The sequence below is a fragment of the Balearica regulorum genome, chromosome 3 (assembly GCF_011004875.1).
Source record: "Balearica regulorum gibbericeps isolate bBalReg1 chromosome 3, bBalReg1.pri, whole genome shotgun sequence".
NCBI lineage: Eukaryota > Metazoa > Chordata > Aves > Gruiformes > Gruidae > Balearica > Balearica regulorum.
The window spans coordinates 37,010,734-37,030,200 of NC_046186.1; the positions used below are offsets into that span (position 1 = coordinate 37,010,734).

At 43.7% G+C, this 19,467-nt stretch overlaps 1 protein-coding gene across 1 annotated transcript in view; it reads right to left on the minus strand.

Annotated features, from left to right (window-relative positions):
• Positions 1-8,191, minus strand: part of ELOVL4 (ELOVL fatty acid elongase 4) — a 30,745-nt gene extending 22,554 nt beyond the window's left edge. The window contains exon 1 of the mRNA XM_075747565.1: positions 7,771-8,191. Coding sequence (XP_075603680.1) covers positions 7,771-7,870 — 100 coding nt within the window. The 5' untranslated portion in view covers positions 7,871-8,191. The remainder of the gene's footprint in view (positions 1-7,770) is intronic.
• Between the last annotated feature and the right edge of the window lie 11,276 nt (positions 8,192-19,467).

A 19,467-nucleotide genomic window follows, 5' to 3' on the forward strand; every position in this document is an offset into this window, starting at 1 on the left:
GATGAACATTTAGAGACTCCTAGATGCAGTGATCAAACGTGTATGAAAACCAGCAATGGCAAGTGAAATATACCTGAAAACAATACCAGAAAGCTACCAGAGAACATTTGCTAGAAGCTGCAGAAATCTGATAAACTACCCGTTTTTTCTGTTTACATCAGCACGAGGATGCTGCACATCAGTTTCGTTTTACAGAAGGATGAATGAGGTAGGAATTCTGTTTTGAGCAAAAACTACAAAAGGAGTTATTGAAATATGTTAGCTTTTATCTCAGTTGTTTGTAAACAAAATTTACAGTTGTGAGGTACATTAGGTCTTCTGTTAGCGTAACACAAGTACATCACTCAAAGCCTCCAAAGAAAAATAACACTGTGAAACATTTAGAACTTATTTCCTCAACATGCCTTTGACATCAGCAAAAATAGCAACTTGGGGAAGGGGGGAGAACAACAACCCCAACGCCAAAAAAGAGACTAATTTTGAAATGTTCATTTTCAAAACACAAACTGAATGAGAAAATGTTTTTATACCCAAAGATGACCAGAAGAATGATCAGTGTCTGAATCTTGCACTTGCTGAGTATACAGTAGCACAATCTTCAGTTTGGGAGCTAGATAATGCCATATCCAACCTTTCATGGTAACATATGACCCCCAAATCTAAGCTTCTCTAATGGTTTCTGCAATACAGTTTCTCACTCTTGATCAAAAATTCATGGATCACTGAAACTGAAATTTGTCAGAGTAGAGGAAAATTTGACCTAAATATGAAAGCACTTTGGGGTACTCTATGTGTAAGTATTTCTATTGGGCACATCTGTTCCTGGTAAACCATGAAATACTAAATACAAACCCAGAAAATACAGTTATGAAGTCTCCTATTTACAGACCAGCTATTCAATTTAGCATCTATATTTCCTATTATTTTTTCCTTTAGAGTATCTTAAACCATTTAAAAAGAAGGTGTCACAATGATGCTTTACGAATAGAAGGATATAAAATCTTGTCTAGAGAGGTAAGATTTACTGGCTTAACAGAAAAAGTGAAAGACATGGGTTATAAGTTCCCTTCTTCCAGCAACATTCTGTGAGCATTCAGAAAGCAATAAAACAATCTCTGATATTTGCTATAACTGGGAGAGGGAAACAAGGAAATGATATCTATAAGCACATAAAAAAGAAAAAAATAACAGAAAAATACCACAGTCAAGGAAGCAAACTGAAGCATAACATATACAAGAGCTGGAAGAAGACACTTTTGAGATACTGCAAAAAAGAAATAAAAGGAATAGGAAAATCTAATGGAAACATCCCAAACAGTCGAGTCCACAGTTATGCTGAAACAGTGGAGTACATGTGGGAGGTGGATGGATGGAGTGAAACTAGGGAAGAATCTCATGGTACAAGCAGACACGATGACACAGAGAGAACACTCTGGGACAGGAGTTAAGGATCAAACCACTGAAATTATTCAAGTACATAAAGAAAGGAGTTGAATTGCAGGCACATAAGCGAGTTAACCTGACACAACCAAGAGCAGTTAATGCCCACAGGCATGCCATTATCTCGCATCAAATACAAGCCAAATTGAGGTGGCTTATTTCCCCTCATCTTCCTTGAGAGAAAGGTAAACTAGCTCCCGTCTATCTTGAGATCCAAGCACACACAATGGGAGTTAATACAAAACATAGTGCACTCAATTCATCTCTGGGCTTGCCTTGGAGCTACTTTGCTTTACCTACAGTCTAGGGTGCAGTCCTGAAAATCCCCACAGAGCTGACACCTAAGTCTTGGCAGGCCTGAATTTCAGAGCTGCCTTCTTCTACATACGTAAAATGCCACAAGACCTTGAAGTCCATAAGCTCAGAAGCACTTGAGTCTTGGCACAATTGATTACGGTTATACTTGCCACCTAAACAAGATCCAGAAACTACGTAGCTGCCATCTACATCTTCCTAAAGGAGATGTCAGTCAGGTAGTCTCACACACAAGAGTTCTTTATGAAATGCAATGGTAGCTTCAACCTGTTTTCAAATACAGCCTGAGAAAGCAAAGCCCTGACACATAGCAGTTTACTAGTCAGAGAAGTCCTACCTCATGAATCAGATCTGCCCATAAAAGCACACTGTCCCAACTTCTGTGCTTTAGGCACACTCCACTCATACCAACACTCTTTAAAAGCCAAAGCTCTCATTCTTTTTATGGCCAATTCTTTTTAGTGAAATGAACTCTCATGTAGCCCCAGTTTTTCAGGCCATTCATGTTTAGCCCCATTCGCCTTACCTTAAAAAACTTAAGTACACACCACAGTCTTCTTCCCTCCCTAAGCTTGCATCCTAGCAAATTCTTCCTCCCAAAGATCTCTCCATGCCCACTTGGAGCCTTTTCATTCATTCACCTTTCATCTAAGTGCTCCCTTAATCCTTTCTACATGAATTGAGTAACTCCAGAAACCTGTCTGGACTGGCAGAGGAAAAAGTGGAGTCTTGTCTCATCCACTCCTCGTGGCTCCTAATCTACAAAGCCTTAAAAGGAACTACATCCTATGTTTCCTACACCTTCTTCTACTAATTGTTCAAACATTTCCTTTGGCTTCTGGAATATGCTGATGAGCGTTCAAAGAGAAGTTCATACCACGTTCTTGCCAGTGCTCTTTGAAGGATTTTTTCTGTTTCATTTCTTTGCTGGAGCTGAGAGTTGCAGATGACCACCTACAACTCCTCCTCCATTTTAGGAAAGAGAAGTCTTCCACTCACAACTCAGCTCCTCTACCACAGTGTTAGCTTTGCTTCAGGCTACTCCCCCAGGCTCGAGTTCTTGAAGCTTGGTGATCCAAAATCTCTAAGCAGACATTTCCGCTCCAGTAATGTACTTTTCTGAATGTTTCCATTTCCAAAGGTGCTTGGTATCTGTTTTGTTCTGATTATCTGTCTTTTGAGTTCCGCAATCTGGTAAAGTCTTCTAGTGATGACATGTGGGTGGAATTTCCCTCAAACACCCAGAAAATTCTCTTCAGTACTGACAGCTGTTTTTTCTTCACTAATGAAGTCCCTCCCTCCACTGTCAGGCAGTTAAATATGATACTTAATGAAACAAGTCAAGTAAATTGCTCAGTTTGGTTGACAGTAGACTCACATAATCTAGTCCTTAACATTCTTTACTTTGGTAATCAATTTCTCCAAGTGCTGCTTCTGCCACAAGACAGCCAAATCCAATTACACCACCTTCTCCAGTTTCTGGTGTGTTTCTTCCTGTCTAATCCTTGTGTTTTACCCAGTCATGGTCACAGATCAAAAAACCCTGTTCCCTTGAGAAGAAAATTGTATCTGTAAGACAAGCATCATGCCAAATCACTAAGTCTAATGCTCATCCAGCCCTTTGAAAGCTTAGGAACACGTTCTGCTTTGTTTCTGTGAGACAGGCTTCATGAACCTTCATCTCACCCTTCGCTCTCTCTCCCCATCGTTACCCTCTGAAGACCTTTCACGAGGACTGTACTTGCCTCCAGCTTTCGCACAAATCCTCGAATACCACAAGGTACTACTTGCACTCAGACTGTTCTGCTAACCAACCCAATGAACTTTGTACTCAAGCATAATGTTCAGGATCCTTTGGCCACACCTGGTTTCTGCATGGGGAAAAGAATGAGGGAAGAAGAAACGTATTTTCTTCCAGTTCTGTTCCCTGGACCGAAAAAGAAACTGAACCTGAACTTCCTGAGCGTTCTTAACTTAGTCCCAAAATCTTCCTGGCAAAATTTTTTATGGCATTTGAGTTCCCATGGAAGCTGCTCCACTGGTTCACTTTTAAGGCAAGCAGCTGTAAGTTTCCAGTGTTTCTCACCCTCACTGCCTTACACTTCTCACCCAACTGATAAAAGCTACGACTGATATTGCTCCTGAACAAGATGCTACTTAGAAGACTATCCTACCACTAAAGTGAAAGTTTGCATCTTTCTCCTCTCTCCTTTCCTCCTGATGGAAAAAGTCTGTAATCTTATTAACTGCAACAGCTGTAAATAGTTGCTGTTCCAAAGCAGTCCCACGTGGCCTGGGATGGCCCTGCCTCCTTTTAGCTTTGAGCTCCAAGAACAATCATTCTCACCCAAAGGCAGTAAAGCCTTCTGTTCTTTAGTTCAATACATTTAAATTAACTAGTTCCTCTACAATAAATCTGTTTGATACAGGGTTTCACAAATCCCCTTTTCAAGGCACAGTCTCCTATTCCCCATCCCCAACTGCCAATGGTCTCTTCACCCATGTTTTGAGATTTCCACATTCTTCTTTCCTGGATTGTGTCCTGAGTTATTCATCTTAATAGTTCCCCTGGACTCAGGCTGGAACCTCCCTTTAAGTCACTTGTTCAGTCATATAATCATACCCTTAATCCTTCCTGGCAGATCTAACCCCAACCAGCTACCTGAGCTGAGAGAAAAAAGGAAGCCCTACCCTACCCATTGCATGTAACCGGTCCCATACCCTTACAGAAATAATGGCATGATCATCTTTCCTGATAGTAACTGTTCCACCAACCACCTTTTTTTCTCCTGCTGACTGACTGCTATGACCATGTTTTTGTCCTTTCTACCTCTCCTTGAAGTTTATGGCTTCCTAAATGATCTCCTTCAGCCTTTTCAGGTGAATATATGGTTACAACAGATTTTAGGCTTACATGAAAGGGGTCTAAAAAGACAGTCAAGGAAGGAGAGGAAAAAAAGTAGGTTTTTAACACATTAACAAGCAAAACCATTAACCTAAGGCTGAAAGTGTATTTAAATATATGGGGGAAAAGTCATAGAATACTGTTCTTATTCCTAAATGCAAGATTTAAAAAAAACCAAAACCACAAACAAACCAGCTTTAGATAACATGCTTAACGCTAAAAACATTTTGACATTAAAAAAAAAGTCCAGTTAGGTTCATCATATACTTAGTCTTTTGGGGTTCTTTTTGGTCTCAGAAAAGGTCAGTTGCTTTTTAACTAGCACAAAGCAGGGAAGGAAAAAGGCCAAATCTTTACAGCACAAAAATAAAGCAGCACAAGATTCACTGGGACATTCTGACACAGTTCTACACAAGCCTCATCACAGGAGTCCCAGGCAGCATTAGAAAACCCCTGCTGGCAGGACAATCCTGCTGAATACTGAGAACAGGGCTAAAGACAGACTTGGGTGTCCAATAAAAAATGGAAGTGAGAACTGGAGAGAATAAGTAAATTTGGGTTTATATGAATGAGAAGTTTTTGTGTAGGAGTAGTAGTGGGAATAAAATTTCTTCACATTTTATTGTGTAATTTTGCTGTGTAGTAGTGTTTCAGTGTGATTTATTGTGTAATGCTATTGCATGGCATCATTTGTTGAGCAACTTTGCTGCGTGGTATAGTTTTTTATTTAATGATATTGAATGTTAGGCAATGGTCTTGCATGCCATAATTTGAGTTTTCTGTTGAGCAACATCACTGCCATAGTTCTTGACACAAAGGTAAATTGCATGAATTCACATAACAGTGCTCAATTAATGACTTTAACATATATTCACTCAGAAATGGCAAAGGGAGACAATTATTTTTTTCCTCAATGAAGACACATGCAGAAAAGCAGCAAACTGAGCAGATAGTTAAGCAGCAAACTTAGGACAGTAAGATATGATTTCATTAAATAGTAATGCAGCATTGCCTCATAAATGACACTTTCTTATCTGGAGCTACCTTGTAAGTACTATGTGTGATATTACAAGTTTTGTATATCCATACCTGACTGTAAAAACTACAGGGGGACCTTCTTTTACATGCTACTGGCTATAAACAAGAGCAGTAACATGTTTTTGATGTGACTTAGGGACTATCCAAAACTATGCTTGCAAGGACCTGCTGAAAACCAGAACCTGAACAAGAAACTCTCCACCTCTTATGCAAAATGCAACTGATTACTTCATTACACTGCAAACCTGTGTTAACAGGAACACTACTGAGATAGAGCAAAAATTTAAAATTTTGCATCAGTAAATTAGTAAAAGACTCAAGCATATTTTAGATGCCATCATAATGTCATCCTACTACTGCTTAACATTCTCCAAAGAAGCAGGAGGAAGAAATAAAAGTTTGCTCTATATGTAGTACTTGTGTAAGTTACTTATCTTTACATTCCTTAAATAAACTTGCCTTTTCATCCCCCTTGGTTTGTTCCCTCTAATCATTTTTGCTTACAACATACATGGTCTATATACAGACTTAAATAACATGTTTGAAGTTCAGGAAATATATCCAAACTTGAAGCCTTTTCCAAACAAATCAAGTAATCCATAAGCATATCAACTTTGTACCCACATCTATTTTTATATCCATCTGATAATGCTATTGATTGGCTAGAACAGCATCTTTCATGCATTACCTGGCAGTGTACGAACAATGGTATGTTGCAAGAGGCAGAGAAAGAGAGAGAACACTGGTAGATTATAACATAGCGCTGCTGCAAGCATTTTATTTGATCTCATATTCTAGCAGGTTTTAAATACAGGAGAAAAAAAATACGCACGCAAGCTTAATTTTTAAAATATGGCAAAAAACAGAAGACAGGCTGGGAAGGCAAATTATGAAAAAAGTGAGCTCCCTCCATCTATAACATAAGATTGATTTATTATCTGTCAAATTTCTGTCCCCCTCCCTTCTGCAAAGAAAAGACTGCTGATGCAGTTAGCTTCCCATCTGTAAAGAAGGCCTCGCATTCTCACTTATCATACTGCCACAAAATACATCCATAGTTGCAGTCAACCCAGAGTTTTGCTCCATATATTTCTAGGTTTAAATCAAAATACCTTAGATTTCATTGCTGCATGGACAACTAAAAAAAAAAAAAAAAAAAAAGAAAAAAGAAAACATCCAGAGAAGCGATTCTTCTGTCAACTGCCCAAGGCTACTCACAATAGCAACTATGAAAGCTGCAACTCTAACTTGTTCATTTCATTTGACCATTCACGCTGAGCACTACTCCCAGAACTACTGGTCATTGTAGCGAGTTACCATCTCATCTGCTGTCCCAGCACTGAAAGCTGCTTTTTCACATTTCTCCATACTGCAAGACATTTTCTCTTCCTTCCGCATCTTCCTCATTGCGGTCATGGGGTGCCAATACAAAAATGGAGCGTATTGAAAATGGAAAACAGCAGAACGAACTCAAACGCACTTCATATAAAATGAAAAGCTTCTGCATTGACGGTAACAAGCATTTCCTCATTTAGTTTGCTGAACTCGACGCGATGCTGTCACAGGACTCCCATCTGCCGCAGAAGCCAAAGGCCGCCTGAGCTCCGGCATGAATTACCGGCGGGCCTCGCTTACCTCCGACATCCGATTCCCATACGGCCACCCCAAGGCACGCTGCGGCGAGAGGGAACCAGAGGAACGACGGCTCCGGGAAGCGGATTTTGCTACGTCCAGCCCGCAGGCGTGCGGGGGACACCCTCACCTTGCCATGAAGGGATGCCCTGCGCACCCCGGGCCGTTACACGGGATTAAGAGAGATAAACAAACAAAGCACCCAAGCACACCCAGAAGGACGAGGAGGAGAAGCGGGTGCGGAGGGGCCTGGCCCCCCGCCGCGGTCCCAGGCCCGGAGACCCAGGCCCGGGCCCGCCCGCCGCCTCAGCCCCCTCGGCGCGCGCCGCGTTTCCCGGGAGACGGAGCCATTTTGAACCGCTGCGCCTCAGTGACAGCGGGCGGGGGGCGCCGGCGATGGCGGTGCCGGGGTTGCCGGCGGGGCCGCCCTGGCGCGTTACCTCGGATGCTCCAGGTCCAGCGGTAGAACTCGAGGGTGTCGTTCACCACGCTGGACACCAGGCCCATGGCGCGGGGGGGCTCGGCGGCGGCGGCACCCATGGTGAGCAGCAGCAGCAGCGGCGGAGCCGGCAGACCTGTCTCGGCGCGTGCGTCCGTGCCTCTGCGCCGGGGCTGCTGCTGCTGCTGCCCTTCTACAGCCGGGGAAGTGATTTAAATCTCTATCTCTCGGTATCTTCCCTCCAGACTCCGCCTAGCTCCCGTCACCGGCTCCCGTGCCCCGCGGGCAGGGAGGAGGGCGAGGAGGCGGAGGCGGGCGGAGGAGGGCGGGCGAGCAGGCGGACGGCGCGCCGGCCGCGGCTCCGCAGCACCGGCCGCAACGCGCGGTGCGGTGCGCTTAGCGTCACGTGACCGCCGGCTCGCTGCCCGCCGGCGGCTGCCCGCGGGGTGCGCGGCGGTCCGGCCCGGCCGCGCAGGCGCACTGCGGGCGCCCAACCGGCTCCCGGCTGAGGGCAGCGCGGCGGGAGCAGGTGCAGGGTGGATCGGCGGCTCTTGACGCTCCCTTGGGGACCCCGCTCCTCCCTCAGTGGGCGTCCGTGGATGGAAAAGAGGTGCTTATTATCTTAATTTGACTTTTTTTTTTTAATAGGTATGTTTTACCAGACGGGGAAATAAATATTTCAGTCAACTTTTATTTCCTTTCTTCCTTTTTTTAGCAGCTTGGATTTTTCTTTTTTGCTTTTGCCTCTCACTCCCCCTTGACAGTAAGCAGTGCTTGCTTTACCTCAAGCTCTTTGTAGTGAGGTGTTGGCTTTTCAGCCGAATGCCCTGAGAAGGTTCAGCTAAAATCCAGCACTGATAAAGCCAGCAATCGCAACGGGATCTTGCTATCTCCCTGCCCCACCGCGGTGGTTGGTATCATTTCCCTGACCAGCAACTTGCCCAGGGGCCACTGAGGTGCCTTGGACACACTCTCCCCTCCATTTCCTGGACCACAGCCTGTATAGTCGCTTCATGGCACAGGTTTGCCTGCCTGGACCGTTGCTGGAGCCTGGAGAAGGAGCCTCTGTGGCAAAGGCTGGCAGGGCCATGGGTGCAGTGCTGGTTCATCCATTCTGCACTCTACGTTTCAACCCCAACAAACCCTCTGCCTGGTGCGGGTGCACCAGCTGCTCCTCACACCCTTTGCCTCTTATCTCCTCCTGCCAGCTTGTCTCTCGCCCTCCCTCTCCCACGATCTGCATCGTGTGGATGGCTGCATGACACCCTTGGGATCGGTTTCCCCACTGAAGGACAGGAGGGGAGCTGCTCCACCCAAGTTGTGAGCTTTCCTCCTGGCAGACAGCAGATCAGATGGTATCTACCTCTCCCTCCCTCAGTGCAGCAGCACCTGTGTCACTTCTTGTCACTTGGTCTTGGTGAGCACAGCTTGTACTCCTTCTGGGTGAGTCACCCTCCACTCAGCTCCTGGGCCACCCCCTGGCTGCTGCGATCCCATCCCTATGGATCGGAGAGGCACACTGGCCATCGCTACTGACTCCACTACAAGCAGAGCCACTGTGCCTGGAGCTTGGAAACCAGCCGGTGTTAGGGAGTAGGGATCACTTGCACTGGGAAAAGGAAGAGGAGCTATGTCAACTCTTGAAGGCCTGGATGGACAAGGAAGTCCAACTTATCCCAATGCTGCCTGAAAGTCGGAGCTGAAGCAAGGTTACCGCATGCTGATGTATGGACAGCTGCTACTTCTCTCACGTGAGAAGAGTCAATCAAAACCTTGCATGAATTGCACTGACTTAAACTACATTTTATTTTGATGGCACTGATCATGGCAGGATGTCTGGTGAGAGCTCTGAAATGGATCTGTCACTGGGCAGGACAAGATGAACACCAACCTGCTTCCCAAGTTGCATGCAGGCAGTATAGTGGTAGGTGTGGTTCCTGTGCCTCCTTCAGGTGAAACCACTGCAGCATATCCTTGGGCAGTTAGAAACTTAATGCTTAGTTGGCATTGTCTAAAACACAGCTTCAGAACCTTTTTTGACATTATCATTTAAATCAAAAGGAAACCAGAAGAATGAGTCATAATCCTCAGATCGGTGTAGAGCCATTTGCCTTGACCACATGTTTGAAACAGAATGGGCTGCTGAATGAATCAACACGACAAAGGATCACACTCCCCTGCCATCATTGATGTCAGGCAAGATGTGGACTAAGCAGGGTGGCACCAACACAAGGAGTAAAGATAAACAGTCTGCCAAAGAACAAAAAGGAACAAGACATATTAGCAATATTAATACATACACATAATAATAATTATATTATAGCCTAGATATGCTTATTTATTAAAATTATTATTTATTTATTCTGTGGAAATTGTTTTTGCACAATTGACACCAATAATCATTGTTTATAAAACATTTATACAATCCAGTTTACTGTTTCATCTATTTCAGATTAGATGATAACTTTTCTTGATTGCAATTAATTCCTTTATATTGGCAATATGATTGTACTTAGATAATTTTACAGACCAATTAAGCCTTGAGAAGAACCGCAACAGAGCTGCAGAGCTTGGAGAGCAGGGAGAAGATGAACGATCTAACCAGAATAACTTCTTTTGTGCTTTGATATTGGCTTTAAAAAAAGTAATGAAGTTTATGACAAACTATTCTCATTAGTTTAACTTTCAGTCTGCAAGCACTAAAATTAGGTCTGTGTCTGAGGGCTTCCAAACACATCTCAGCTCGTTTCCTATATCCGTGCACCCAGCAGGATGTGCTGGTTCTAAGAAAGCTGAGACCCATGTCTTCTACTTAAAGAGAGCAGAAGGAGGAAAGCATCCAAAGGCATAGCATTGAATCAGCCCCCAAGGAAATCTGCAGCATGGTAGTCAGAGAAAGATGATTTTTTAATATCATTAATTGAAGTTGTCATCTTCTACTTGGTTATCTACACATTCCTAAAACCCAGACATCTCAGATGGGCAAATTTCCACTCAGAAAATGCAGGCCAGTGGCAGCCGATGCCAAAGGAGCACACATTCCCAGCTGTTCTCTGGCCATTTGTCTGAAGCCTGTGCGCTTCAGGAAAGGTGGAGAAGGTAACAGGAAGCTGTGGGACAGCCTGCCCCAAGGAAGATCTCCTCCCAGCTGCCATTTGAGATGCAAACTGTTTGTATTCCTTCCCAACCTTTTTCTAAAAACAGCAATGAGATATCTCATTTCAGAACTATTTCAAGCCGTTTTCTGCTTCTTCATGACACAAATAGCAATAGAAATGTTACAAAGTCCAGATGATCAGTGCATTTAGTAATGCACATGAAAAAGCATTTACTAATGTCTTTCAGTGAAGAGTATTCTACTGTAATGTTTGATGAATGAGCAGGTGCTTCTGCTGTGTATTCCCACTCAGGTTTGGCTTCAGGTTAGCAACAAGACTGTTTTAAGGGGAAAGTGAAATACAGATATTTTGGATAGTATTTATGAAGTGCAGCAGGAAGAAAGTGGTCAGAGCTTTGTATGTTGCTGCCAGTGATCCCTCCAGGCAACTCACCAAAAGACAAAAACAGCAGTAAAAGGACTTTGCCTTGCTACAAAGAGACACACAACAAACAGGAACTTTCCTAGTGGGAAACTGTAGAAGTGCTTGAATCAATGCATTTGACAGAAGATCTAAATGTTACACCATGTGGTAAGGGACAACCTATTCACTTACCAGTAAAGAAGCCATACAAAGTGTTATATGCATTAAGCACGACCAAATTTAAATTGCTCAAAAGACCTTAACTTTAAAAATGTGTTTTGATTACTTTAACTATTGAACTAGCATATTTTTTTTCATTTGATTACATCAATGTTTTAAGAGGGAAAAAGCTGAAATAAATTAGCACAGCAATTTGCAGTGCGTGGGATTTTCTTGTGCAGCCTGTCAAATTTATATACTCCTTGCATTGAAGCTTTCTAGCTGATATGCCTTATAAAGGCTGCTAGCTGTGCCCAAAAAGCTTGTCTGATCTTGGAATCAACAAGCACAGGCTTAATTGTCTGCATATGCAATAGTACAACTGCTGTCTGCTTCAATAAAGAGGCTGGTCTAAGGCAGCTTTATACTATACATACTTAAAAGAAGCTGTTTTCAAACAACCATAATTTTTAAAAAAATAATAACATTAAAACCAACAATGTGTCTTTCGGGACTAATTAATTTTTTTGTTTGTTTGTTTATTACGTAACATGTTGTTAACTCCATAATTTGATGTGGGCTAACTCAGGCACACAGGGATTACACAGCTTTTGCACAGGAAGTCTTCTGTAGGATTTGAAAGAGATCCAGCTCTTTTGTCTTCTAAACTGTCTGCTAGATGCCACCTGTCATTTCATACACTCAACTACATGAAAACAGGTTTTTTCCAAACTAAATATATTGGAATGATGCATCAGAAAGTATCCAGAGATGTTAATACTCAGTGCAGGCTTTCGCTAAAACTTACCTTTGGATGCAAGTTCGCCAGCACTGAATTTGATTTCCGGTCTGTACCAACTTCATGTTTTGAACAGCAGCTGGTTTTGCTGTGGCTCTATCTGAAATATCAGAATTAAAATATGTTTAATATCCTGGCTTAAATGCTGAAGGGCCAGACTCAACAGAGACAATTCCTAGTGAAGTAAATACAACTATTGTTGTATTTCTTCTCCATCTTTCTACTCAAAAATTTGTTCCTGAGAAGATGACCAGGAAGTGGTGGATGGCTCTCTCCCAAGCTACATCAGGTTTTATTCCCCAGTAAAGATAACTGCGGTTTGACTCCATTATGTTTACAGGTTTTAAACTGTAGAACTAACCCTATTTACTGCAAACCTGGACAATCACTGGAACTGTTGGCCTGCAGTGTTGGGCTGCATCCAACTTAAACTGCTGCTGTTCTGTCCTGGTCCAGAAAAGCCATGAGTCCAGCAGTGCGTCCCAGCCCCATTCCGAGAGATTTATTTACAATTCATTCCTCTGTGGGAGACTTCATCCTAACCGGGAAGCAGGTACACGTTCATAGCTTTACCTGTGTTTCAGCTTCCTTTTAAAAATGTGTGTTTCACGGACACCAGGATGATAAAAACCTGTATGCATATTATCTCATTCTGCCTTACTGATACTTTTCTTACATGGTTTCTCATACTTTTACACAGCTAAGATTTTTATCTGCAGTGCTATCTGTCACAGCATCTATCATTTGTGAGGTGTGGCAAGCACGCTTTTGCAATGAGGGCTTCATATGTGTACATGCTGGAGAACGGCTATGCCAGACTATCAGCTGATGTTTTGAGGGCACTGTGTTGAAACGACAGCAACATGTATAGTCAGATCCGCAGCACCTCGCAAACTACCGAATCCAGCCTTTTCCACAGGTGTGTGTCACTGCTACTGCACCCACTTCACTGGGTGTGTCAGCCATCCTGAAGGCGTATAGCTGTTTGTAGGGATGATTTTGCACCTTCGCTTCTGCGCTAGTAATGGCCTGAAATGTAGGGCATAGTGCCCTGCAGAAGGCACTTATAGCAATATAGTTAGGTGGAGGGGTGCTGATTACACAAGCTGTGCACTATTACGCTGTCTCCGGCTGTAACTGTGTGAGTATGGGTGGTAACGACGGTGATGTGCCTACCCTTTATCTGTGTGATGTGTGGAGGACAAAATTGTGGTAAAGGAGTTACATAAAGGCTGTGTCAGCCTCTGGGCCTCTGAATTGGTGCGACCTGGCGCGCGCTCTGCCTTTCACTCTGCCGGGGGGATATTCTGTAGATCTGTACGCTCTTGACGGACAGCCTGAATGCTAGTCCTCATTAGAGTCTTGCATTGCCCTGTCCTCAGAAGATCTTATGGAAGTATTTGCCACAGGGTTATACATTTTATAAACAGCGAGTTAGCCATATAACACCCTACTGAGATAAGCGGGTATTAACTTCCTTTTGTGTATGGTGAAATCAAGCTTAGAGAAAAGTAATGCCAGTTCCAGCTCTTTGGAACAGAATACAGCAAAAATGTTGGGATCTCCCTTAAGTTATCTAAGTCTTGTCCACTCACTGGTTCACTCACCCATGGTTCACTGGTCTGTCCAGTGCCATATTCAGACATGATCGGGCAGAGCGTGAACCTCAGGACCCTACTTGGAAAGAACTTAAAGATCCACTTGCTAGTTGTAGGCAAGACAGACACATATAAAACATAACATTTCCTACGCTGTATAGTGAAATTCCAAATTTCTCATAAAACATATGAGAGTTTTCTTGTACATTTTCATGCAGTGGTTGCTCTAACACTTTTTAGTTGGCAGGATTCTCAACAGAAAATTTTGTAGTAGGTCTGTGTGTGTGTGTATAACACAAGGGTGTTTTAAGTGAACAAAACAAGAGCAGAAAAAGATAACTCACCATTAGAATATTTAGTTGCTGAAATCAGAAAAAACAGCCGTTACCTTGTAAAGGACCTTAAAACAGTCTTCTACAAGCTCCTGTCCACACTCAGCCCAAGTCACCATAGGTCCATCTCTCCAGCAGGCAGGGAAATCCCCAGGGAGGGCTGCTGTGCAGATGCACCGTGCTTCCTGCTAGGGTTTGCACTGCCCGTTGTGGGGTGTTGTGGTGCTGGGCTTGTGTCAGCCTGTGAGCCATCCATTCTTAGCGCAAGAGGCAATTAATACTCAGGAAGATTTTACCAGAATTACAAAGCTCTGGTGGGAATGAAGTCACCTGTCCCCAAGGTAAGAGTCACAACTCTACATGGCAACTAAATGGACTCCCAGAAGGGAAGGTGACACCCTAAACTGTTGTGCTTTTTAAAAGGCAGCTATTGCATATGAGTAGGTGCACAAAATATGCACATTTTATCTGCCGCGCACATTTTATCCACCCCATACGTAGCTACAAATCTTTATTTTCCCTCAGGTCTTGTCTCAAAATTTTAAGTCTTATCTATGTAATAGAGCAGGATGCTTAAAACTAAAACCTGGGAAGCCTGACACTGTAAGAGGATCTATCTGTTAGAGGCAGTATTAAAGTATGCCCAAATGACAAAGACCAGCCAGATACTCTAATAAATACCTGCCCAAAAATCATAAGAATGGAGACGCTCATGGACACAGAATAATAGCTCTGTATCTGAATTACGTAAAGAATTCATGAAGCAACAGTTGGAACAGATCCTCAGCTTGTATAAATGAACAGGACTCTGTGGACTTCAGTAGAGTCTTTATGGACACCTATTTTATGTTGTTTACAGGCAGAAATACCAACAGAAATATAATACTTGCCTTTTCATTAAGAAAGTGGCAACTGAAAATGTAAGGGAGGCCAAAGATGCTGCACTAAAAGAGCACAATAAAATGTTTATTATTATATTAACATACTCTGAGGATCAATGTATTAATATTTGTCAACATGAAAAAAATAATATTTTTTTAAAATAAACTTGTTAAATAATAAAATTTGTTTGTATTTCTTCCTAGCTGATTCTAATAACAAAAGAACGGGGCTTGTTTGGTCTACTCCTAGTAAGCCGTGGGATTTGAAGATGGAAAGCAAAAGAGGCAAGTTGTGATAATGGCTCTGAACTTCAATAGAGAGGACGTCAGGGAGATTCCTGGTGTGCTAGTTCCCAGGAGCTGCTGCTTTGAAAGACAAAGGAGCCCAGGAGAGTGGGTTGATATTCAGGGACAACCTCCTCAAAGCACAAGAAGCATCCACTTCTGTCTGCAGGACATGATGCAGGTGTATGGAGGCCAGACTATCTGAATGGGGAACTCCTGACTGGGCTTAGATGGAAAAAGGAAGCCTATGGGAAGTGGAAGCAGGGATGGGCTGCTCAGGAGGAATGCCCAAGTGTGCAGAGACTGAATTACAGAAGCCAAAGCTTAGCCAGAGTACAAACTGGTGAAGGACATGAAGGATTACAAGAAGGACTTTTGTAGGAACAAAAGCAGCAAGAGGAAGACTAAGGCAAAATGGACAGGTGACCTAGTGATGGAAGGAGATGGAAAGGCTGAGGTTTCTATGCCCCAGTCTTTACTGGAAAAGTCTTCCCACATGTTTGGTGGAATACAACCAATGTTAGAGGAAGACTGAATTATGGATTACTTAAGCAACCTGAACACAGAGCCAAGCAGGATGCATGGCTGATATCACTGCAAGGCTGTTCTCTATCTTCAAAAGGCTGCAGTGATCAGAGGTTCCCAATGAATGCAGAAGCAATTGCCACACCCATCTTCCAGAAGGCCAAGGAGGAAGAGCTGGGGAAATACAGGCCAATTGACTTTACTTCAGTCCTTGCAAAGGTTATAGAGCAAATCCTTCTGTGAGCCATGTCCAGGCACATAAGGGAGAATAAAGTGATTGGGAAAAAACAGCATGGATTTACCAAGTGCAAATTGTGCTTGACCAACCTAATTGCCTTCTACAATGTAATGACAGGATGTGAAGATGAGGGCAGAGCAGTGGATGTCACTTACCTTCACTTTAGCAAGCTTTTGACTCTGTCTCTTGCAGCATCTTTGGAGATGAACTAGAGAGATTGGGACTAGCTGGGTGAATTACAAAGTGAGTAAAAAAAAAAGGCTGGAGCAACAGGCTGAAAGTGTCATTGTAGTTATTTATAAGTGGTATTCCCTGGGCATTCATATCGGGACTGATACTGTTTAACATCTCCATTCATGGCTTTGACAGTGGAACAGCACATGCCCTCCACAAGTTCACAAATGACATCCAACTGGGGAAGCAGTCATTGTGCTGGATGATCCGGCTGCCATTGGAGGTACCTTGACAAGCTGGACAAATGGGCTGACAAATAATTTATGAAATTCAACAAGGGAAAATGGAGTCCTGCATCTGGGACGGAGTAACACCATGCAACAGTACAGGGTGGGGACTGAGCCAGAAAGCAACTTTCCAAAAAAAGACCTGGGGGTCCTGGACAACAAGCTGAACATGAGTCAGCAGTGTGCCTTTGCAGCAAACATGGTCAAACACATACTGGGCTGCAATAGCAAGAGTGTAGCCAGTGGGACAAAGGAGGTGCTTCTTCCCTCTGTTTGGCACTTGTGAGACAGCATCTGCGATGATGTGTGCAGTTCAGGGCTCCTCATTACAAGAAAGACTTGGACATGCTGAACCCATTGGAGCACCACCAAGATGGTCAGGGGCTGGAGCATGTGATGTAGAAGGAAAGACTGAGGGAGCTGGGTTTGCTCAGCCCAGAGAAGAGATGGCTTCAGGAAGAACTTATTGCTGTCTACAGCTACCTCCTGGGACAGTGCCAAGAAGACAGAGACAGATGCTCCTCAGGGGTGCACAGAGGAAGGATTAGAGGCAATGGGCAGAAATTGCAGCTGAGAAAAAGATATTTAGAACCCAATCAAAGGGCCTGAACAATCTGCTCTGACTTCAAAGTTGTCCATGGTTTGAGCAGAGGACTTGACTAAATGATCTTGAGATCCCTTCCAACCTAATTTCTCCTGTAATTCACCTTCAACTCCAGAAGTTAAATCTTCCCTCCCTTAACTCCAGACTCCAATCTGAGCAGACTGATGGTGAGCTGAGGTTGGTACTACTTCTCACATGATTCCTTACATAGACTTGTACAACTTTCTGTATATGTTTTTTAGTATTTTTAAACTTGTTCTTAAGAACATAGCCTAAGGAAGTGCGAGGTAATGCATGATGGTGTTACTATGAAGTAAATGTAAGTACACCCCTGCCAGCATGTAGCAGTTTCATTTTATTCTTTTTGTCTTTGCCTCATTGATTTCACTTTAAATTTCTGAGTTTCCACACTCCATGTAGCAGCAGCTGAAATGATCACAACCACAGGGCTATTCATGGGGACAGGAATTTGGCAGTTGGACTAGATGATCATTGTAGGTGCCTTCCAACTGAAATAGTTCTATTCTGTTCTGTTCTGTTCTGTTCTATTCTATTCTATTCAGAATAAGCTGTCTATACATCCTATTTAAGTTCACAACTAATGAAAGGGACTGGAATCTGTTGTGTTGGGTTTGCATGGCAAGGTTTTGGTAGCGGGGAGGGGGGTCTACAGGGGTGGCTTCTGTGAGAAGCTGCTAGAAGCTTCCCCTGCGTCTGACAGAGCCAATGCCAGCCGGCTGCAAGATAGACCCGCCGCTGGCCAAGGCCAAGCCAATCAGCACCTCTGTGATAACATATTTAAGAAGGAAAACAAATAGTTAGGGAGAGCTTTTGCAGCCAGAGAGAGGAGTGAGAAGATGTAAGAAACTCTGCAGACACCCAGGTCAGTGCAGAAGGAGGAGCAGGAGGTGCTCCAGGCGCCGGAGCAGAGATCCCCCTGCAGCCCGTGGTGAAGACCATGGTGAAGCAGGCTGTCCCCCTGCAGCCCATGGAGGGAGGATGAGGGGGTGTAGAGATTCCACCTGCAGCCCATGGAGGACCCCATGCTGGAGCAGGTGGAGGCACCTGAAGGAGGCTGTGGCCCCGTGGGAAGCCCATGCTGGAGCAAGCTCCTGGCAGGACCTATGGATCTGTGGAGAGAGGAGCCCACGCCAGAGCAGGTTTGCTGGCAGGACTTGTGACCCCATGGGGGACCCACGCTGGAGCAGTTCGTGAAGGACTGTAGCCTGTGGGAGAGACTCACGTTGGAGAAGGTCGTGAAGGACTGTAGCCCATGAGAGGGACTCCATGTTGGAGCAGGGGAAGAGTATGAGGAGTCCTCCCCCTGAGGATGAAGAAGCAGCAGAAACACCGTGTGATGAACTGACCGTAACCCCCATTCCCCGTCCCCCTGTGCCACTGAGGGGTCGGAGGTTGAAGCCGGGAGTGAAGTTGAGCCCAGGAAGATGGGAGGGGTGGGGGGAAGTGTTTTAAGATTTGATTTTATTTCTCATTCCTCTACTCTGTTTTGCTTAGTAATAAATTAGATGAATTCCCTCTCTCAGTTCAGTCTGTTTTGCTCGTGACGATAATTAGTGAGTGATCTGTCCCTGTCCTTATCTCGACCCACAAGTTTTTTGTTATACTTTTTCTCCCCTTTCTGGTGAATGAGGGGAGTGATAGAGCAGCTCTGGTGGGCACCTGGCCCCCAGCCAGGGTCAACCCACCGCACTCCTGAAACAAGAGTAAATGTTGTACTTATTGTAAGAATGTAAAAATGTCCAAGCAAAGGTAGGCAGTGTCTGGTAGAAACCAACAGCAGAATGGAAAGTAACAGCAGAAGCCAATGAACAGTAATTCTCCAATAGACTTCCCTAGCTGCTAGCAATCTGTGACTGTTTGATCTGTCTTTGAAATTAGTTTTACGGCCATCCTCAAATGACAGAACAATCAGCCTTATTTCAGCACCAAAGAACCCTGTCTGAAACATTAAAAAGGGAATCTGAAAAAGCATATAATATGTTAGGACTGTAGCTACTTGGTAGCATAACCTTCTGGGGAAGGAAGATAGTTTCTTTGTTATTCTAAGATAGTTTTTGGTATGTCAGAGAAACTATGGATGACTCAATTTATCTCTGTTTTCCCCAATCCTTTAAAAAGATCAGTTGCTAAAGTGTATTAAAGAAAAAAAAAATGCTGTAATTTAATATAACAATATACATCAGACACTGGGTAAGAAAAAAAAGTAACTCTGAACATGAAAATGGCTATCATACAGCCAAAAGTTAATATATGTACATATGGTATATAGTAGCA